Source organism: Dipodomys ordii, unplaced genomic scaffold (assembly GCF_000151885.1).
Source record: "Dipodomys ordii isolate 6190 unplaced genomic scaffold, Dord_2.0 Scaffold121, whole genome shotgun sequence".
Taxonomy (NCBI): domain Eukaryota; kingdom Metazoa; phylum Chordata; class Mammalia; order Rodentia; family Heteromyidae; genus Dipodomys; species Dipodomys ordii.
The window spans coordinates 1,863,286-1,885,913 of NW_012267337.1; the positions used below are offsets into that span (position 1 = coordinate 1,863,286).

At 39.9% G+C, this 22,628-nt stretch overlaps 1 protein-coding gene across 1 annotated transcript in view; it reads right to left on the reverse strand.

Annotated features, from left to right (window-relative positions):
- The window catches only part of Supt16h (suppressor of Ty 16 homolog (S. cerevisiae)), a 57,433-nt gene that overhangs the window by 13,942 nt on the left and 20,863 nt on the right, over nucleotides 1–22,628 (reverse strand). Inside the window, exons 2-21 of the mRNA XM_013029693.1 lie at nucleotides 22,044–22,136; nucleotides 19,769–19,939; nucleotides 18,143–18,295; nucleotides 16,952–17,098; nucleotides 16,447–16,598; nucleotides 14,601–14,773; nucleotides 9,014–9,104; nucleotides 7,834–7,907; nucleotides 7,606–7,718; nucleotides 6,009–6,074; nucleotides 5,808–5,903; nucleotides 5,610–5,725; nucleotides 5,232–5,385; nucleotides 4,451–4,578; nucleotides 3,787–3,922; nucleotides 3,554–3,680; nucleotides 3,218–3,336; nucleotides 1,670–1,795; nucleotides 548–660; nucleotides 148–223 (exon numbers count right to left, since the gene is read on the reverse strand). Coding sequence (XP_012885147.1) covers nucleotides 148–223; nucleotides 548–660; nucleotides 1,670–1,795; nucleotides 3,218–3,336; nucleotides 3,554–3,680; nucleotides 3,787–3,922; nucleotides 4,451–4,578; nucleotides 5,232–5,385; nucleotides 5,610–5,725; nucleotides 5,808–5,903; nucleotides 6,009–6,074; nucleotides 7,606–7,718; nucleotides 7,834–7,907; nucleotides 9,014–9,104; nucleotides 14,601–14,773; nucleotides 16,447–16,598; nucleotides 16,952–17,098; nucleotides 18,143–18,295; nucleotides 19,769–19,939; nucleotides 22,044–22,136 — 2,424 coding nt within the window. The remainder of the gene's footprint in view (nucleotides 1–147; nucleotides 224–547; nucleotides 661–1,669; nucleotides 1,796–3,217; nucleotides 3,337–3,553; nucleotides 3,681–3,786; nucleotides 3,923–4,450; nucleotides 4,579–5,231; nucleotides 5,386–5,609; nucleotides 5,726–5,807; nucleotides 5,904–6,008; nucleotides 6,075–7,605; nucleotides 7,719–7,833; nucleotides 7,908–9,013; nucleotides 9,105–14,600; nucleotides 14,774–16,446; nucleotides 16,599–16,951; nucleotides 17,099–18,142; nucleotides 18,296–19,768; nucleotides 19,940–22,043; nucleotides 22,137–22,628) is intronic.

Here is a 22,628-nt window from a genome sequence, read left to right on the forward strand (position 1 = left end):
AAAAAAAAAAAAAAAAAAAAAAAGAGAGTGAAAGGGTTAGAGTATGTAGTTATTTGGGAGAGCATGTACTTTGCACACACTAATCTCTGGATCCAATCTCTTCCAGGACATGAATCATAAAAAGAAAAGGAAGCCAGAAATACTCACCCATTCTGTAGCATTTACCAGTGCGCTACTAGTGGGCTGCAGGAGGCAGGTACTCCTATAGGGAGCTCCATTAAATCTGAAAGAGAATAAGAAGTTCAAAAGAACGGGTTCTTCACAAACAGAAGTGCCATTGCCACAAATACCTTCCCTCAGCTCATGCCAAACATAGCCCCTTCAGGCCCACTGGGGGCTCATCTACAAGAGGAGCAAGCCTCTTAAGTTTTAGACTCTCTCACAAACCCTTAATATTTTCAAGAGGGAAGAGATGCCTCCAAGAATATTACAGGGAGAAAAAAAGGATGCAAAGTTATATATAAATTCTTATTAAAGAAAGCATAATCCATTTCCTGCCAGGTAAAGCAGGGAAACTTCATGTCAAAAAGAAGATGAAGTATGTTACCCCAAGTCCCTAAAAGGCACTTCAAATTCCAGTTCCTCCTTTGTTAGAGCCTCTACTTTTTCAATGAAATTTTTAAAGGCCGTTTTCAGTTTGTGCCTCATTTCTCTTTCCATCTGTAGACGAAAAAATAGTATTTACAGTTACCATATTACTTTTAATAGTACTTCTATCAAAAGTTCTAAGTGCAAAAGTCATTTCTTGTAAGTATAATACTCATGTGTGTATATCCTATACTATGCCATTAACCGTCAGGTCAATCCTTACACCTAAGTTTAATTCATAAGCCATGTTGCAATTCTGTTAGTACCTCAGCAGATATCTGCACAAACAGATTCAAGACTATAAAAAAGTAATTTGTCTCTGTGTGGTGTTACACCTTTGTAACCCCAGCTAGTTGCAAGACGAGGGTATGGGGATCTTAAATTCCAGGCCAGTCTGGGAAAAACAAGTGGCTCCCACCTCTATCTTCAAATTGATTGCGCTATTACTGTTAGAAAGCACCCTGACTTTTTTTGCATGCACAGGTAGATGTTGGAGAAACAGCCCCAAAAGCTGGTGTCAGCAGGCTGGCAATTCATGTTCTTTCTTTTTGAACAGATGCAAAATCTGATTTGATTTTGTAACCAGAAACCTACAAAGATGTGGGGAGCAGTATCTTAAGCAATAGTGATTAATGTATACCAGTTCTCTAGAAAAATTTGAAATTTTGGTTCCTCTTAACAGATCCGCTCCTTGAGACAGAATTACTTTGGTGCTTTTCCTGGAGACTGACAAGGCTTAAGTAATCCTAAGAAAGTTTGGGAGCAGATCCAGGTCACACATAAATCCCTTTGAGGTGAAAAGGAAGGTAATGTGGAAAGCTCAAAACATGACCAATTAAATGAAATGCTTGTTTCTGGAATGTATTAAAAAAAACAATAAAAAGGGGCATTTGTCACATATCTTTAAAACAATAAAAAATAAAAACAAGCAGCTCAAATGGTAGAGTGCTTGCTTAGTGTGAGATTCTTGTTCAATCTCCAGTTCTGCAAAAAAACACCAACCAACCATTCAATTCCTGAGTTTAGATTTTAACCTAATCCTACTTATTACCCTGGAAATAGAATACTGTGTATCTCAGACCTGCTCAGCATAGAGATCATCTCGGTCATGCATATGTTGATGTTTCCCCAAATCAGTGGTGATCTCTCCAACTTCTGTGTAGAACTGCACATCTGTGTGCCGCTTCTTCCCAAACATGATGGCATTCTGATGGCATAAAGCAGATAAAAGCATGAATAAAGTCTGAAGACATAGGCCCCCTAATATTTAAAGAAATAAGATACAATATACAAAACATGAATTTAAAATTCAACCATCTAGCTGGGCACTGGTGGTTCACTGTAATCCTAGCTATTAAGGAGGCTGAGCTCTGAGGATCACAGTTTGCAGCCAACTCAGGCAGAAAAGTCCATGAGACTTATCTCCAAAATAAACTAGTTAGAAAAAGTCAGAAATGGTGCTGTGACTCAAGTGGTAGAGTGCTAGCAATGAGCACAAAGAAGCTCAAGGACAGTGCCCAACCCTGAGTTCATGCCCCAGTACTGGCAAAACAACAACAAAAAACCCCAACCATTTTTGGTGTTATAAACAATAATACTTGATAATGTGAAAGAATATACATTTAAAAAAGTATTCCTATTCATTAGAACACTTTACAGAATATGTTGATAGTTTTAGCTGAAGCAAAACAGATCAGACTTTATATTCTTTGGTCATTATCACACAAAAGAGACATATATGCCTATCACTGTCAATTTTTTTTTTGAGGGGGGAGGGGGTTGGTGGTGGGGCTTGAACTCTGGGTCTGGGCGCTGTTCTGCAGCTCTTCAGGTCAAGGCTAGCACTCTACCATTTGAGCCAGAGCACCACTTCCATTTTCTGAGTGGTTTATTGGGAGATAAGAGTCTCACAGAGTTTCTTGCCCAGGCTGGCTTTGAACCGTGATACTCAAATCTCAGCCTCCTGAGTAGCCAGGCTTACAGGCGTGAGCCACCGGTGCCTGGCTCAGTCAATTTTTCAAACTTTCCTTTCCTTTGTGCCAACATGGGACTTGAACTCAGAGCCTGGGTGCTGTCCTTAGCTTTTTCGCTTAAAGCTAGTGCACTATCACTTGAGTCATAGCTCCACTTCTGGCTTTTTGGTAGTTCACTGGAGATAAGACGTTCCTAGACTTTTCTGCCCAAGCTGACTTCAAATCACAATCCTGATTTCAGGCTCCTGAGAAGCTAGGATTACAGAAGCAAGCCACCAGCACCTGGATATTCTAATGTCTTAATGATTTTTATATGATAGATGATGGTTTTCATAATTATTTTATATAAAAGCTGAAAAAAATCAAGCTTTTTTTGGGGGGGGTCAGTTGTGGGGCACTGTCCCTTAGCTCTTCACCTCAAGGCTAGCACTCTACCACTTGAGCCACAGCGCCACTTCTGGTTTTCTTGTGGTTAATTGGAGATAAGATTCTCACAGACTTTCCTTGGCCTGGGCTGGCTTTGAACCGTGATCCTCAGATCTCAGCCTCCTAAGTAGCTAGGATTTACAGGCATGAGCTACCAGCACCCAGCTTAAAATCAAGGTTTTGTTTTCCTCAAGAATTCATAATCATACACAATTAAGTATAAAGTTCACCTTGAGGTGAAAGTGCAAAACAATAATCATTTCTCCATCACAGGGCTGGAACAAAGCATGCTTAATATTATTGTACAGAATATCCACTTTGTCTCCTCGAACAGATGTGAAGCGGAAACCTGGGGAGAAGAATGAAATAGCTAAGTACCAAGCAGCATCATTAGGTTAGGCCAAAGGCACAGTATTTTTTCTAATGAATTTGAACAGGGTCAGAACACGAACTGTATAGAGCTCACTTTCCTTCTAGCCATACAGCACTGTCAGTATATCATCTGATCCAACAAATGGGGCCCTGAACAGAGACATTCAGGGACTTTAGATATCATTTGTACATACCATTGACATGGGCCTCTAGTGAGCCTTGCATCCTCTTTTGGGCAATGTTTGGGCGAATGTACAGATCTTTTAGTTTAGGATTACTCCGGTTTAGATTGATCACTAGGGAATCTTGTTTCACAATACCCTAGACAGTAAGGAAGTTAATGTGAGTGTTCATATATCTTTATATGTACCCCCTCCCCAAACATGTGGCCTTTTGTACAAGGTATTTTGTCTGTGTTCAGGCTCACCTCCTTTTCTTTCTCTTCTGCTTCTCGGGTCTTATAACGTTTCTGTACTTCTTTTATAATTCGGAAAGCATTCTGAAGGTTCAAGGCTGGTACTGTCTGTTCCCCAGGAGCCTTCATATTTGAAGCACGGTATGTACTGTAGAAAAGGGAAGCATTTACAGAGCTTTATCAAGGTCAGGTGACCTGTACCCACTACCAGTTTATGACTGGCTTGATGTCTCTTACAAAAAACATACCACTAAATGTGAGAATGCTTGGAAAGCTGAACAAAACAATCTCCCCTTTCTTCTTCCTTAAATGGAGAATATTATAAATAGCTAATATGCTGTGGTAAAGAAAAATCACTTATTTTTCAAATCTTGTATAATATTGTTGTATTATTCTATTCCACTCCATGAAGAAAAAAGAATCTAACATGGCACCCATTTTCTTATTTGAGGGTACTTTTGCAAAATAAATATAGGAAGTATACAATTTTTTCATGAGGATTCTACCTTAGGGTCCATCTACCAAAGAGTTACAAGTCAGAAGGTAATCCTAAACAAGTGCTACTCAGAAAGCTTTGTTATTTACTATACAGAGTGAAGCATAGAGAATGACATGTTTCCGAGATTACTAATCCAGCCAGCAAAGATTTGTGGACAGCTGTTTTCCAGGAACTCACATTTCCTTGACAAAGGTGGCTTCAGGGTTAGGAAAGATGTTGCCCTCATTCCTGCCCAGAGCACTGCCTGGGCAGTAGAAGTTGATTCGTAAATAAGTATAATCTCCTTCCACGGACATACTTATATTCTGTTCAAAGAAAGAGAAAGCCCACAAAAATAAGCAAGTCTTTTTTCTAGATAGGTTAATATTCATAAAAGTTCTAGCCAGGAGCTGGCTGTTGCCTAAAATCCTAGCTACTCAGGAGGCTGAGACCTGAAGATCATGGTTTAAAGCCAGCCCAGGCAGGAAAACCTGCGAAACTCTTTTATCTCCAAAAACTAGAAGTGACACTGTGGCTCAAGTGCTAGCCTTGAGCTAAAGGACAGCACCTAGGCCTCGAGTTCAAGCCCCACAACCAAAAAATTAAAAATTTCTAAAAGGTTTAATATTTTTAAGAGTTTAACCTGTAAGTAAACATTTTTAGCCTATTTTTGAAATTTCACAAAATGCCTATTTGGCAAAAGAAATGCTGAATTCCCCAAGTATCCTGTGCTATATGACTGCAGACTAATGCTTAAGTAAAATTCAAGAAAAGAGAGGCAAGTTGTTTCCAAGGTAGTTGAGCTTTCTACCAACTGAAAACTGGAAGGGAAAGAAAATGAGAGGAGGAGATACCATAAAAGAGCAAAAAAATCAGTAAACTGAAAAGTATACATGAGGAGCAGAGTGGGAGAGATGATACAGTAAGTCCAACTACTATTTTATAGTTTGGATGAAACTTGATGAAATAAACATAGTACCTTGATTGTGGCAATGTGAAAAGGTGTTGCAATGCCAAACACTGGCATTATTACAGTCTCATATTTCTTATCAATATAGATCTTCATTTCCCGAATATGTGGTTCCTTAGGCATCAGAGATGGGTTTTTGTACGACACATTAGATTTGCGAGCTCTGGAGTGGGATTGAAAAAAAAGAGGGGCGTAAGGATCAGATGGATGGCGCAGAGTGAAAAGGGGTAACTCTGATCAAGAAGTACTGGACACTCTAATGGTATGTTAAATTGTAACCTCACTGAACAACCTTTTGAAGTTCAGAAAAGAATTAAAAAAAAAAACACATTGCCATGGTCACACATAAGTTGAAGAACAATCTCACAACTCAATGCTAACTCTTACTTCTGAATCTGCTGCTCTCCCTTCTGTTCAGTCAATCGCCTCTTTGCTTCTTCATTGAGTTGAGCTGCCAATTCTTTCTGATGTGCTCTTCTCTTCTCTTCTGCAGTCATTTCATTCTAGTGAATGAAGAACCCAAGTTATCAGAACATATAGATCATGACAGATAAGAGAAAAAGTAATCTGAAGCAGTAAACTGACTCGGGTTCTTTCTGTAAGCAGTGCTGCCCGAGAACCTCTTCCCAAAAGATCCTCTGCTTCATCTTTTTCTTCCTCCTCCTCTTCATCATCTTCATTCTGTGGGAAAAAGTCATGATCAAATTATTTAATTCTATTAGCCAATCTTGTAAAATGTCTTCACCATACTGAAATTGCTATCCGACTTAATTTTCTTCTTCTTACCTTTAGAAAAATCCCCACATTCTTTACTTTTTTCTTGACAGAAGTAAGAACTGTGGCTGGGCCATCCTAGAACAAAAAGGACATAGATGTCAAATTTAAACAAACCACTTTCCCATTTCTGAGGGGTAGTGGGGCCTTACTGAGGTTTGAACTCAGGGCCTTGAGCTTACTAGTTGGTATAATTGATCTTCACCTGCAGCCATTTTTCATTGTTTATTTTTAGATAGGGTTTCCCTTTGTCTAAGCCATGATCTACCAACTATAGGCACCTATTAATAGGCTTCCTACAATCACTGGGTTCATACTACTGCACCCAGAAATGTGTCTTGTACATTTTTTACCCAGGCTGGTCTGGCAAGTAGCTAGGATTCTAGGTTTGATCCACCAGCTTTTATCTTTAACATAGTACATATAGCTGGGTAATACTCTCAAATCTATTGGATTTGAAAATGAACAAATTTAGCTTTTATCTAATCTATCATTAAGAACTATAGGAGCCAGGCTCTGGTGGCTCATGCCTGTAACCCTAGCTACTCAGGAGGCTGAGATCTGAGGATCTCGGTTCAAAGCCAGCCCGGGCAAGAAAGTCCGCGAAACTCTTATCTCCAGTAAACCACAAGAAAACTGGAAATGGCATTGTAGTTCAAGTGGTTAGAGCACTAGCCTCGAGCTGAAGAGCTGAGGGACAGTACTCAGGCCCAGAGTTCAAGCCCCATGACCAACAACAACAACAAAAAGAACTATAGGAATCTAATCTATCATTAAGAACTAAAGGAAAGTAATTTTGTTAACCACTATACAACTAATACTTCTCAATCAGGGACTCTAATTTGGAAAGCAGTATATAGGCAGGTTGTGTTGATGTAAAGCCTGCCTACTCTCTAGCTCAGTTAAATCTGATGTTATTAAACTGGTAACAGATTAAATAAGCAAACTCTTATAGACAGATATAGTTGTTGCATAGGCCTGAAGAGAGGAGGAAATGTGAGTACTGCTACTGAGTTCAGGGTTTCTTTCTGAGGTATAGAAGGTGGTTAAATTATAAATGCCTAACTGTGAATATAGAAAATTACTAAATTGCTGGGTGCCAGTGGCTCATGCTTGTAATTCTAGCTACTCAGGAGGTTGAGATCTGATGATCACAGTTGCAAGCCAGCTGGGGCAGGAAAGTCTGTGAGACTCTTACCTCCAATTAACCACCAGAAAACTGGAAATGGTGCTGTGACTCAAAGTTGTAGAGCACTAGCTTTGAGCAAAAAAGCTCAGTGACAGTGCCTAGGCTCTGAGTTTAAGCCCCACAACCTCCAAAAATAAAATAACTAAATTGTATGTTAAAACTGTCCACCATGGATGAATTGTATGGTATATGAAATCCAGCTCAATAAATCTGTCATTAAAACATTAGTTTCTTTATTAGAATTCCTGATATCACTATCAAGGTTTTAACAGCTTGATTTAATTCATTGTTTTATGCCTTGGCTACAATCTCTAGATGCATTTTATCAGTCTATCTTATGGACCTCTCCCCTAAACAAAGACAGAAATACCCCAGAATCCAAAATGTAGTTAAAAGTCAATTTATGAAAATAGAACACACCTCATCCACAAGTACTGTGTCACCAATGAACAGGGCATAGGTTTTCTCTTCTGGCTTTTTCCCTTCCTTGTTAGTCAGGTCTGAGAATCCTAAATTGATGCTGAAAACCATTCCTAAAACAGCAAAACAGGAATTAGTCTGATGGAAAAGAATCCAAATTCAAATAGAAGAGGAAAGCCAAAGGAAATCACTAGTAAAGCTTTATTTGGGCATGTATGTTAAACTTACCTTTCTTTAGTTTGTACTGATTTTTACTATTGATTACCAGAGAACCTTCACGGAATTCAATTCCCATTCCAAATCTGAAAAGAAAAAAGAAACGTCAGCAATAGGCTACAAGATCTCTAACATGAGTCAAATGTAATAACATTTATTTCAATTTTCAAGATAAAAACAGGCAAACATGTTGAAGTGAAGTCAATGAAGCAGAGGCTCCAAAGATTAAAGATCTACCTAGCCTTTAAATATGTTGTATAATCCCAGGTGGAAAAATAATTTTTTAATAAAGTATCTCTGTACTATTTACCATAATGATTTCTTATATACACACTAGGAAAAAAATAGAAAAACTTTTTTTTCCCAGCTCATTTATCTATACTTTTTTTTTGGTGCCAGTCCTGGGGCTTCAACTCAGGGCCAAGAATTGTCCCAGAGCCTCTCTGTGCTCAAGTCTAGTGTTCTTAACAATTGAGCTACAGTGTCACTTCGGGCTTTTTCTGTTTATGTTGTACTAGGGAATTGAACTTAGGGTTTTATGCATGCTAGGCAAGCACTCTACCACTATGTCACATTCCCAGTCCAAACACTTAAATTTTCATCTACTATGAAATCAAGTAGAGTTTTCCTATATAAATTTTATCACAATGCTAAGGGGCACATTACCAAGAGAGTAACAACTGAATTAAGACAGATAATTTTTAGAGGAATATGACTCGTAAGATTTAGTATCATGAAAAAAGTCCAGAAAATAATTATATATCCCGACTGGTTTTCAGCTAGACTGTCTAAAGCTTTGTTTCTCCAAGTATTAACTGTTTTGTAACCTGTTAATTGGGAGTTCTATGTTCAATGGCCAAATACATTTGAAAAACATTAGAATAAATAAAATTCATTTTTAAATGAATAAAACAGCAGGCCATCTCATACTACTTAATTTGCAAACAGGAACTAATTGTGACCTTTGAATACTCATTTGGCTAGAACACACTACACTGGTCTAGCAAATCTGTATCTCACTCACATGAGAGGGGGCATAAATATATAACATCTTCTTGGAGAATACCATGTGCTTGGCATACATATAAGTTGCTGGGCTCCAAACACTGGAAAAATCCAACAGTCTAAGAATACAGATATGACTATTGCCGACCATGAAAACAGAACAATTACAACACAAATCACAACATACCCTAAGTTTTTAGTAATCTTGTTAAGAAGCTCTGGCTTCTGCTTTTTAACCATATCCATGACAGCATTATATACATCACATATTTTCACACCTAATAAGAACACAGAAAGGGAACATTAAAGTATCTTTCAGAGGAAACCAACAAAAAGCACTGTTTAAGCAAATTATTTTCACCGATAAAGTTCCGTAAAGCAGTTTCTTTTTTGTTACTGTTGTTGCCAGTGCTGGGGCTTGAACTCAGGGCTTGGGCACAGTCCCTGAGCTTCTCTTTGACTTAAGACCAGCATGCTACCACTTAAGCTACATCACCACTTCCAGCCTTTTCTGTTTATGTGGTGCTGAGGAATTGAACCCAGGGCTTCATGCATGCTAAGCACTCTACCACTAGGTGACATTCCTAGCCTCGAAGCAGTGTTTCTTAAAGTATGGACTGAGAAATGTAGTGTCAGAGCTGGGCTCTGGTGGCGCATGCTTGTAATCCTAGCTACTCAGAAGGCTGAGATCTGAAGATCAACATTCAAAGCCAGCCCAGGCAGGAATGTCCGTAAGATTCTTATCTCCACTAAACCACCAGAAAACTGGAAGTGGTGCTATGGCTCAAGTGGTAGAGCGCTAGCTTTGAGCTGAGGAGCTGAGGGACAGTGCCCAGACTGAGTTCAAGCCCCATGACTCACAAAAAAGAAAAAGAAAAAAAAAAAAAGAAATGTAGTGTCAGAGGCTGGGAAGGTGGCTCAGTGGTAGAGGGCTTGTCTCACATGCATGAGGCCCTGGGTTCTATTCCTCAGCACCACATAAACAAAAAGCTGGAAGTGGTGCTGTGGCTCAAGTGGTAGAGCTCTAGCCGTGAGCTTAAGAGCGCAGGGAGAGCACCCAGGCCCAGAGTTCAAGCCCCATACCAACAAAAAAAAGAAAAAAAAGAAATGCAGTGTCAGGGATGGGGACCAGGAACTGTTACTTTAAAAAAAAAACCTACCTTGTTTGTTTGTTTTTTAAAGTAAATCTTAATTCTTTTGTTTGAAACTCCAAATAAAGGCAGGAAGCGTTGCCATATGCCCATCATCACCAGTGATAAGGGGAAACAGAAGTAGGAAGGCCAAGGTCAGCCAGGGTACATAAAATGAAACTCTACCTTGAAAATAATTAATGTTGGTAGGGACTGGAGGTATGGCTCAAATGGTAGAGTACTTGCTTGAAGGAGGAGTAAGCAAGCCAAGTGTTATGATTATGATAATCATAGCTACTCAGGATCCTGTCAACCCAGGCAAACCTGAGACTCCTTAATCAACTAGCAAAAAGCTGGAACTGGAAGCATTGCTCAAGTGATAGAGTCCAGCAATGGGCAAGAAAATTGAGCAAGAACATGAGGCCTTGAGTTGAACCTCCAATACTGGCATGCATGCATGTAGACCCATACATACACACACTTTAATAAATGGAATACTTAAAACTATGGACAATGAAAAGAAATGCTAAGAAAATATATTTTTTATGGAATTGTAATCTCTCTGTACAACTACTTAATGGAAAAGAAGAAAAAGATGGATTTCTTTTTGCTGTCATATCATCTTTTGGACCCTCTGCTGGAAAAGTACAATTAAACCTTAAACAATACCTTTTAAACCCCACCAGTTTAGTATTTTAAGCGTAGACAGATAGTGACATAACTGAACTTACTTTATGGATGGCCATGCTTTAACAGAGCTGTTTTTTAATGCTATTACTCTACAGTATTTTCTTTCTATAGAATAATGAAGAAGCTAATTTTTTGCGGGTGAGGGAGGAAGGGTCTAGGCCCTATGCCTGAGCTTTTGTGCTGAAGACTCGAGCGCTAACACTTGAGCCACAGCTCCACTTCTGGCTTTTTTGGTAGTTAATTTGGCTCACACCTGTAATCCTAGCTACTCAGGAGGCTGAGATCTGATCACAGTTTGAAGCTGGCCTGGACAGGAAAGTCCATGACACTCTTATCTCCAATTAACTACCAGAAAAATGGAAGTGGTGTTGTGGTTCAAAGTGGGTAACAAGCCTTGAACAAAAAAGCTCATGGACATGCCTAAGGCTCTGAGTTCAAGGCCCAAGATTGACCAAAAAAAAAAAAATTAGGTGTCACAACAGCAAAATAATTTTTTTCTGGTTTTACTTTTTTTTTTTAAACTTATTTCCTTTTCAAAATTAAGTGTAGTAGATGTCTTTGTAACTTTCTTCAGATGACAGCAAACCTGAAAAGGATGCTGCTACTTTCAGTCCATTGGTTTATTATTGGTCTTTAAATATGTACATATCCACATAATTTGAGTTTTTGTAAACTGTAGCTATGCTATCAACGATGGAAAACAGTTTTGAGTTGGCATGGTATGGAAATTAATAGGTACACTGGTCTAGAAGTGTTAAATATAGTCTTTTCCCCAGTAGTACAGGGTAACTGTATTAAACATGTAAGGTCATACTTATATGGGTTTGACTATGGAATTGAATATATTTCTGAATGAAAGGTTGGTAAGTATGTTAAAATTATTATACATTCTGAAAAAAGACCCTGATGGTATGCTTTTTCATTCATTTCTAAATGTGAATTAGTTTTAGAAGAACTGTCTTAGTTTGGTATTGTGGTGCAATTCTATCACTTGTGAGGCTACAACAGGATGATCTCAAATTTGAGGCCATCCTGGGCTATTGAGAAAGACTAGATTTCAAAAACCAACACTGGGGCTGGGAAGGTGGCTCAGTGGTAGAGTTTTTGCCTTGCATGCATGAGGCCCTGGTTTGATTCCTCAGCACAACATAAGCAGAAAAAGCCGGAAGTGGCACTGTGGCTTGAGTGCTAACCTTGAGCTGAAGATCTCAGGTACAGCATCCAGGCCCAGAGTTGAGGCCCCACAACTGACAAAAATAAAAATAAATTAAAAAAAATCCAACACTTTTGTGCTGATTTTTTTTTTTGGGTCCGGTTGTGGAGCCTGAACTCTGGGCCTGGGCGCTGTCCCTCAGCTCTTCAGCTCAAGGCTAGTGCTCTACCACTTGAGCCACATCACCACTTCCGGCTTTTTTCTTTCTGCTTATGTGGTGCTGAGGAATCGAACCCAGGGCCTCAGGCATGCAGGGCACGCGCTCTACCACTGAGCCATCTTCCCAGCCCCTCTTGTGCTGATTTTTTTATGAGACTATACCAGATACCAATGGGGCCTCAGAAGGATCTTATACTCTCATTACTAATTTCCAACAGAATTTGTTTAGTTGGTTGGTACTGGCATTTGAACCTTTGTTTATTATGTACTACCCCTTGGACCTGTTCTTACCCCCTTTTGCTTTATTTTTTCCAACAGGGACTTGAATTTTTGTCTGGGTTGGATTTGATTCTATTTATGTATCTTGCTAGATAAATGGCTAAGATGTGGTCTTGCTAAGTTTTGTTTTATTTTTGTCTGTTGTGGGGCTTGAACTCTGGGCCTGGGCACTATCCTTGAGCTCTTCAGCTCAAGGTGAATACTCTACCACTTGAGCCATAGCATCACTTCTGATTTTCTGGTGTTTTATTGGAGGTAAGAGTCTCACGGAGCTTCCTGCCCAGGCTGGTTTTGAACTGTGATCCTCAAATCTCAACCTCCTGAGTAGCTAGGATTACAGGTGTTAGCCACCGGCACTTGGCTAAGTTTTGTTTGGCTTAGCCTTGAAACATGATCTCTGTCTTCTGAATAGTTGGGGTGGTAAGTATGAGCCACAATGCACAGCTTTCAGCTTTCAACAACACTTAAGAACAACTTATGGAAGAATGGTGTTAAGAATATCTGGGAAGGGGGCTAGGAAGGTGGCTCAGTGGTAGAGCGCTTGCCTTGCATGCCTGAGGCCTGCCTTCTGAATAGTTGGGGTGGTAAGTATGAGCCACAATGCACAGCTTTCAGCTTTCAACAACACTTAAGAACAACTTATGGAAGAATGGTGTTAGGAATATCTGGGAAGGGGGCTAGGAAGGTGGCTCAGTGGTAGAGCGCTTGCCTTGCATGCCTGAGGCCCTGGGTTCGATTCCTCAGCACCACATAAGCAAAAAGAAATGAGCTGGAAGTGGCGCTGTGGCTCAAGTGGTAGAGCACTAGCCTTGAGCTGAAGAGCTGAGGGACCACCCAGGCCCAGAGTTCAGCCCCCATGACCGGCGAAAGAAAGAAAAAGAAAAGAAAAGAAATGCAAGGACAGTGCCCAGGCTGAGTTCAAGCCCCAGGATTGGCCAAAAGAAAAAAGAAAAAAAAGACAGGCAGAAACCTAATAAGACCAGGGTGTCCAAGCTTTCTTGTTTAGTAAAGTTTTGCAAAGGTGCTTTCCTCTAACTCATTATTGTCTTATTCTTTAATGCTAGTAAGACAATGAACACATGACACCATATGGAATTATAAAAACTACAATTTAAGGGGCTGGGAAGATGGCTCAGTGGTAGAGCGCTTGCCTTTGCATGCATGAGGCCCTGGGTTCAATTCCTCAGTACCACATAAGCAGAAAAAGCTAGAAGTGGCACTGTGGCTCAAGTGGTAGAGTGCGAGCCTTGAGCTGAAGAGCTGAGGGACAGTGCCCAGGCCCAGAGTTCAGGCCCCACGAGCGGATCCCCCCCCCGTCCCCAAAAAAAGAATATCTGGGAAACACAGGTAAAATTAGAAAATCATTTAAATGTGGTAAACAAAGTTTGACTTAGCTAACCTGGGTTGGTAAAATCCAAGGCAAAAGAGTTGTCAAGTACTTCGCTTTGTTTACTTAATCTCACATTCTAGTACCGGGGATTGAACTCAAAGCCTGGTACGTGTTGTACATGTTGGCAAGTACTCTACTATTAAAGCCACATGCCTAGTCCTTTTGTTTGAATATTATTTTTGAGACTGGGTCTCATTAACTTTGCCAGGGCTGGCCTCAAACTCAATTATCCTCCTGCCTGACTTCACTTTCCTTTTTTTGGATTGTTGGTTTCTGCAGTAGTTACTTACTAGTTTAAAAGTGCTATTTATTCTAGTCTCTAACGTTCTTGTATTTTTGGTATCCATTCAATGGAGGATTAACCACATATAGCCTGTTGAGAAGAGATAGTAGTTCTCAGATCTTAGCAAGAGGTTACTAAAGTCAAGATGTTATGTGAAGATCTGGAAATAGAGACCTAACAAATGAGAAGTCTCTGTAAACATCAATGACAACTACTATCTGAAAGAAAAGTATATTCAAGAGCTAAATGTTAGGGTTATTTATCTTTCGTAGAAGACTCTCCAGGGTATAAATGCGTATCAACATTAACGTTTTTCTGTTTTTGTTTTTTAATTTTATTTTTTATGACAGTCCTGACTTTAACTCAGGACCTGGTGCTATCCCTGAGCTTTTTATTTTTTAGCTCAATGTTAGTATACTACCACTTGAGCTATAGCTCTACTTCTGGATTTTTGTTAGTTCATTGGAGATAACCTGCGCAGGCTGGCTTATAACTGAGATCCTCAGATCTCAGCCTCCTGACTAGATAAGTTTACAGGTATGAACTACTGGTTCCTGGTTAAAGACAGATCAATCTATCTGTCTGTCTGTCTACCCGCATGATTTGCAAGCCTTTTCTATGGTACCTTACCATGTCTTAATTCCTTTAACAGTTCTTCTTGAAGCTGGAGCAAAAAGTTGTAATTTTCTTGGACTTCCTGAGAAGGGTCAACCATCAATGTGCGAACAAGGTTAGAGCAATAAGATTTGAAGCGAATACCCATGGCACAAGTGATGGCCCCAAAATGCATATGGTTCTTGTCACTAGAGAACAAAAGAAAGCATTTTATTATCAAAACTAGCAAAGTATAACTGTCACATACCATTCATCAATGACTGCCACTTTCCTTCTGTTTGAATAAAGATTAAATCTTTTCGAATGAAAATTCAAGAAGTTGAGTATTGCATTTAAAATTGCTTAAGGGGGCTGGGAAGGTGGCTCAGTGGTAGAGCACTTACTTTGCATGCTCAAGGCCCTGGGTTCGATTCCTTAGCACCACATAAGCAAAAAGAAAAAAGCCGGAAGTGGCGCTGTGGCTCAAGTGGTAGAGCGCTAGCTTTGAGCTGAAGAGCTGAGGGATAGTGCCCAGGCCCAGAGTTCAGGCCCCATGACCGGACCCAAAAAATAAATAAATAAATAAAATTGCTTAAGGATATATTGAACTATACTCTTGGCCTAATAGTAGGGTTGTTAGGAGTCTTCTATAATCTGTGTATTATAATTAGTCTCTTCAGGAGGAACAGTATCCTTCATAGGGCATGTAACAGCTATGCTGCGAATTAAACCTAGGATCTTGTACATGATGGACAGGGCTCTCCTCCTCTTTGCTGCATTTCTTAAATATCTAATGTTAATTTTTTCAACAACTATTTTTATTTTCCAGTATTTAAAATAATTTGGAAAAAAATTAAAATCAAATACAGAATAAACATTTACAGAAAATATAGAAGGCTGGGTGCTGGTGGCTCATGCCTAGCTACTAGGAATGCAATTCAAAGACAACCCAGGAAGAAAAGTCCGTGAGACTCTTATCTCCAATTAACCACCAGAAAACCAGAAGTGGCACTGTGATTCAAGTGGCAGAGTGCTAGCTTTGAGCAAAAGAAGCTCAGGGACAGTGCCCAGACCCTGAGTTCAAGCCCCATGACCAAAAAAAAAAAAAAGACAAACCAGAAAATACAGAACACTACTTGCTATTCTGCCTCTTACTCTTGTTTTTATTTATATTTATTTAAGTATTTATTTATATTTATTTATTTTTGCCAGTCCTGGGGCTTGAACTCGGGGCCTGGGCACTGTCTCTGAGCTTCTTTGGCTCAAGGCTAGCACCTACTACTTGAGCCACAGCATCATTTCTGCTTTTTCTGTTTATGTGGTATTGAGGAATGGAACCCAGGGTTTCATGAATGCGAGGCAAGCACTTTACCACTAGACCACATTCCTAGACGTAATTTTTATTTTTTAAATATTATTAAAAAGATGAGGGCTGGGAAGATGGCTCAGTGGTAGAACGCTTGTCTTGCATGCCTGAGGCCCTGGGTTCCATTCCTCAGCACCACATAAGCAAAAAGAAAAAAGCCGGAAGTGATGCTGTGGCTCAAGTGGTAGAGCACTAACCTTGAGCTGAAGAGCTGAGGGACAGCGCTCAGGCCCAGAGTTTAGGTCCCACGACTGGACCAAAAAAAATAAAAATAAAAATAAAAAGATATACAGAGAGGTTAAAGTTTTGTAAGTCAGGTAATGAGGACTATTTCATTTTGGACGATGCTATCTTCGTTCTCTTCCAGTTTTTTCCTCCTGTCACCAACCACCAGTTGGACAGTTCATCTCACCATAATGCTGAGTGAGTACCACTCTTGTTAATTTTAAAGTCAAAGAAAAACTAGCTCAAAGTCAAAATGTTCTGGTTGCTATTGTTTGATGTTCTCATACTCACCTCACCACACTGAATTTGAGATTATAGTTGCCACCACTCTGAATAATGGGAGGGTAACACATTTCCACAGTAGAAGGGTCTGCCCCAGCCAGATATTTTTTCTCTTCAATGGCCTTTTCCACAGACTCAGCCAGTTTGCTATGCCGAACTTTCTATAAGAGTACACAGGGAAAAACAAACAAACAAAACCCCCCCACATTTGTTAGAGAGTGACAAGTAGAAGTGTTAGGTGTTTATTATTTGAAGACAACCTGCATTTTATGGTTTATAAATCATAAATATAAAGCAAATTGTAGAAGTGGAACTCAGATACTCCAAGGATTCTCAAGAAAAATAATAGGTAACTGCAATAAATTGCAGTGCATGTTTAGTTATTTTGGCCTTTACTACCAGCTTAAGTGTTAAAGTCTTAATTTCAAAGGAATCTGAACACATTATAAAAAATGTGCAGAGAAAGGGTTTATTATTGCTTTACAAAAAAAGGACATCTTCCCTTTATACTCACCTCATCTGCATCAACTATCTCCATAACTCTTTCCTTGAAGAATTTGTTGAAGACCTCAGAGGTAATGCTGGCTGCCTTTTTCATCAGGTTGAGCTCCCCATCCTCCTTCACAGCGATGGTATAGGCCACAACTGCACTGATATCTACCTGCAGTCAAGGGACAGGACTTTCGAATATGCAAATACTACTGCTAAAGAGGCATATCTCTTCCATTTTTGAATATTATCAGAGATGCTATTCATTTATTTAGCATGCTTTATCATTAGTTTGCAGAGGTTCAAATAGTTCAAATTATGAATTTTCTCTAAGAGGCATTTAAGCTAATGTGCCTCTTAAAATGTTTATTTCTGGGGCTGGGAAGGTGGCGCAGCATAGAGTGTTTGCCTCGCATGCATGAGGCCCTGGATTCCATTACTTAGCACCACATAAACAGAAAAAGCCAGAAGTGGCCCTGTGGCTCTAGTGGTAGAGCACTAGCCTTGAGCTGAAGAGCTGAGGGACAGCACCGAGGCCCAGAGTTCAGGCCCCACAACCGACGGAAAAAAAAAAAAGTTTATTTCCATTTCTGAAGGGTTTTGTATGGGTTGAAGAAGAAAGATAGGCAGGCAGAGAAGAAAGCAGAAAATAGTTTTGGTCATGAAATTTTTCTCAGCCTCCAACTTCAGTGTTTGGACCACCTTTTTGGGGGGAGAGGTAGTTTGTCATGGGGCTTAAACCTGGGGCCTGGGTGCTGTGTCTGAGCTCTTTTGCTCAAGCTAGCTTTCTACCACTTGGAGCCATAGCACCACTTCTAATTTTCTGGTGGTTAATTGGAGATAAGAGCCTCACAGACTTGCCCGCCTGAGCTGGCTAACCGTGATCCTCAGATTTCAGCCTCCTGGGTAGCTATGACTACAGGCCAGAGCATGAGTCACAACCCAGTACCCCCAGGTGTTATCTGTCCAGTCTGCCTTTAAACCACAATCCTCAGATCTCAGCCTCTTGACCAGCTAGGATTTTAAGTGTGACTCACTGGTGCCCGGCTATGAACTACTTTTAAAGGCCCTGTGTTCAGACTGAAAATTGTGTAGCCAAAAGGGACAAAAACCCAAAATGTGAATATTCTGGTAAAACAAAAATTCTTTGTTGGGGAAACACACACAACTTTCTCTTCTTTACTCCTAGCCTGCTGCTTTCTAGTGGTATTCTTACTTTATCAAAGCCCTCTTTGCTCAGGCAATCATTCCAGCTCTTCATGAACTCTCCAGGGAACTTGTCTTTGCTGAACACTCCAATCTTCTTGCCATTCTTGCTTTCTTTAATGGCTTCAATCATTTTGTCAAAGTTGCTCTTATTGCTTTCATTCTATTAACGTCATGGAGAAGAAAGTTAAGTTTTACAACTAGACATCTCTGTTCTACTTAGAAATACACAAAGAACAGTCTAAACAATGAAAAGAATAAATTCACTAAACCCCATCTACCTTTTTTTTTTTTTTGTATTTTTTGGTACTAGTTCTATGGTTTGAACTTGGCCTGGGCACTGTCCTTGAGCTTTTGTTTTGTGCTCAAGCCTAGCTATAGCACCATTTTCAGCTTTTTAGTAATTTACTAAAGATAAGAAAGAGTCTCATGGACTCAGACCCAGTCTGGCTCTGAACAGCAATCCTCAGCTCTCAGCCTCCTGTGTAGCTAGGATTACAAGTATATGCCAGTAATGCCCGGCTCCCCATCTACTTTTTTGTTAGGGTATAACAAATCATATTTATATATAACACATACTTCAGATATTTTTATATACATTAGCTGACAAGACTATCCTTTGTCTTTAGAAAAAAGCTAAGAGACTCACAAATGTGAACAAAATTCTAAGGCGAAAAAACTCCCTATTTTACAGGTGGGCTGTATGTAAATTTAGTTTTCCAAAGCCCATTTGTTTTGCTGTAAAACTGAGTTATTGAACTCTTTTCTTCCTAACCAACAATTAATATGTGACAGAAATTTGTAACTACAATAACAGAGAACTATCCCATTCCTTTGGTCTTTTAAACTATAAGGCATTACAGATAATTTTTCTTTACTTATTATTTTCTTTACTTTGATGGTACTGGGGTTTGAACTCAAGGTTTATTAAGCCACATTCCCAACCCCTTCGCTTCTAGTTATTTTTCAGACAGGCTATTATAGTGTCTTTGCCTAAGGCAAACCTTGCTAGTGGTTATCCTGTGATCACAGGTATGCCCTACCACACCTAACTTTGTAAAAAGTATCTCTGGTGGCACTGGTATTTGAACTGGTATTTATACTTGCTAGGCAGGCACTCTGCCACCTAAGTCATGCCCCAAAGCCCTTTTGGTTTTGTTATTTTTCAAACAGGGTCTCTCTTTTTTCCTGGACTGGCCTAGACTATGATTCTCCTTTTTATATATCCTCTATAGCTGGGATAACAGACACACAGTATTTCACCCACCTTTGATTGAAATGGTCTTGTGAACTTTTTGTACTGAGTAGCCTGAAACTGATCCTCTTAATCTCTGCTTCCTGAATAACTAGGATTACAGATCTGAGCCACTGTGTTCAGCCCTAGTTTATCACTATTTTTTTCTTTTGCCAGTACTGGGGCTTGAACTCAGGGCCTGGGCACTATCCCTGAGCTTCTTTTGCTCAAGGCTAACACTCTACCACTTGAGCTCCAGAGCCACTTCTAGCTTTCTCTGTGTATGTGGTACTGAGGAATGGAACTCGGGGCTTCATGTATGCTAGGCAAGCACTCTACCACTAAGCCATATTCCCAGTTCATCACTTTTAAACACTCTCACATTTATGATGCATTGCTGACCTTTTCTCGTATGAGTAGTGTTATGGCAGGGGCTCCATTAGCATTTTCATTGCCCTTAGTGTTGGCAATCTGTTTCAAGAATTCCACTTTTTTCTTGCTTGCCATAAAGATGATTTTGTCATCACAGAAGACCATGATAGTATCAGTTAGTTCATAACCAAAGAGCCATGTCTATGGGAAAAGACAACAGTTAAGAAAAATGTGTAGGTAAAAAAAAATAGCACTTACATAGAAACATTTATAGACAAGTAAGGTCCTAGGGTTAACCTTAAAATCTGGGATGGGGCAGCTTCAATGTGAATATAAGATGGGTCAGGATTGACAGTTTACTCAAGTGTAATGAGTACATGGAAGTTCAGTATAATGTTTGCTTTATTTTTTGCCTAGGGCTTGAACTAGTGTCCCTGAGCCTCTTTGTGTGTGCTCAAGGGTAGCACTCTACTACTTGAGCCACAGTGCCACTTCCAATCTTTTCTGAGTAGTTCATTGGAGATAAGAGTCTCACAGACTTTTCTGCCCAGGCTTGCTGTGAACTGTGATCCTCAGATCTCAGACTTCTGAGTAGCTAGGGCTATAGGCATAAGTCACCAGCACCCAGCTATGGTCTGCTTTTTTTTTTTTTTGGTCAGTCATGGGGCTTGAAATTTGGGCCTAGGTGCTGTCCCTCAGCTCTTCAGCTCAAGGCTAGCACTTTACCACTTGAGCCATAGTGCCACTTATGGTTTTCTGGTAGTTAACTGGAGACAAGAGTCTCACTAACATTCCTGCAGACATTCTTGCCCTGGCTTGGCTTTGAACAATACTCAGATCTCGGCCTCCTGACTACCTAGTATTACAGGTGTGAGCCACGGGTGTCTGCTTTTTTTTTTGGGGGGGGGGGAGGAGAGGGGAAGTCTGGTCCTGGGGCCTGAACTCTGGGCCTGGGCACTGTCCCTCAGCTCTTACCTCAAGGCTAGCGCTCTACCACTTGAGCCACAGCACCACTTCTGGCTTTTTTCTTTTTGCTTATGTGGTGCTAAGGAATCAAACCCAGGGCTTATGCATGCCAGGCAAGCGCTCTACCACTGAGCCACTTTCCCATCCCCAATCTGTCTGCTTTTTGATGTCTGAAATATTCCATGATAAAAATTGTCAAATCATTTGGACAGCTTGTTTCTATTTTTACTTTTTTTCTGATGCTGGGGATCAAACCTAGGGCCCTTGCAAAGTAAAGCACACACCAGCTATTAGACAACTGTTTATTGCACCTCAATCACTGTTTAATTTCAACATGTACAAAAATGACCTGAAGAACTATGCCTTCTACCTCCTTAAAGCATGCTGATTGCTTAGTATAATAATTCAGTTCTCTCTTCTCGTTCAAAAAGGTTTGACATTTTTTGCTGGGTATATAGCCTAACAAGGCTTAATTTACCATCTTTTCTTGTATCTATGTGTGGCCATACAATTCAATTTTGGTGGGCAAGTAGAAACATTATATAGGACTTCAAGCAAGTCTTCTTTAAAAAAGGATCTTAATTGTAACCCCTCTGTACATCACCTTTATAACAATAAAACAATTTTTTTAAAGTTAGGATGCCCATTTTCTTCCTTTTTATCAATAGTTTGTTTCACACATGGAACATGGATCTTTGGAAAAGCCAGGTCCCAGAAGATCATATAAAAAAGAAGTATTTTACTTAACCCACTATTACTTAGGTTTCTTATGTTATATCAGTTAAATATTCTTTTTTCTTTATGTTCTAAATCAGTACAAAGTCCAATAGAACTTTATTGAGTGATAAATATAACCTGTGTCTGTCTGTTCAATGTGGTAGTCATTTTTGAGGTACCTGAAACATAGCTGCTAGGATTATTTTAATTATTTTATTTTTGTGGTGCTCGAGGTCAAATCTAGGGCCTCCAAATGTTAAAGACATCTATCAATTAGGTATACATTCAGACCCAGGAATTATTTTTTTTTGTTTTTCTTTTTGGAGCTGGTCCTGGGATTTGAACTCAGGGCCTAGTTGCTGTGTCTAAGCTTCTTTTTGTTCAAGGCTATCATTCTATCACTTGAGCCACAGCTCCATGTTTGTTTTGGGGGGAGTAAGAGTCTCATGGACTTTCCTTCCCAGGCTGACTTCAAACCACAATCCTCAGATCTCAGCCTCCTGATTATAGGCATGAACCACTGGTACCTGGCCCGTAATTAAAATTTTAATGTGTCTACAATACTAAACAGTACCAGAGATGATTCAACGATATTAAAAGATGAAAACTGCAAACCTCTCACCTGTAAGGCAGTGGACTTGGCATAGACAATTTCTTCATCAACACCCACCGATACAACAATGGCATCAACATTGGCATATTCATCTTCTCCTTTCTGAAAAAGAGCAGGTAGTCATTTTTCTTTTCACACTAGCAAAACAGAAATGAAGACTTTAGTTATTTACCATGATATGTCTCTTGTTTGTTTTTTTCCTTTTTGGTTGGTTGTAGAGCCTGAACTCTGGGCCTGGGCACTGTCCCTCAGCTCTTCAGCTCAAGGCTAGTGCTCTACCACTTGAGTCACAGCACCACTTTTGGCTTTTATTGCTTATGTGGTGCTGAGGAATCGAACCCAGGGCCTCATGCATGCAAGGCAAGCACTCTACCATTGAGCCACCTTCCTGGCCCCTCTTTTTTTTTAAACCGAAACTTCAGGATTAATATAGCATATGACTGCTTGGAAACCTTACAGCTATTAACTACCTTTTTTTTTTGGGGGGGGGGGTCCAGTTGTGGAGCCTGAACTCTGGGCCTGGGCACTGTCCCTCAGCTCTTCAGCTCAAGGCTAGCACTCTACCACTTGAGCCACAGTGCCACTTCTGGCTTT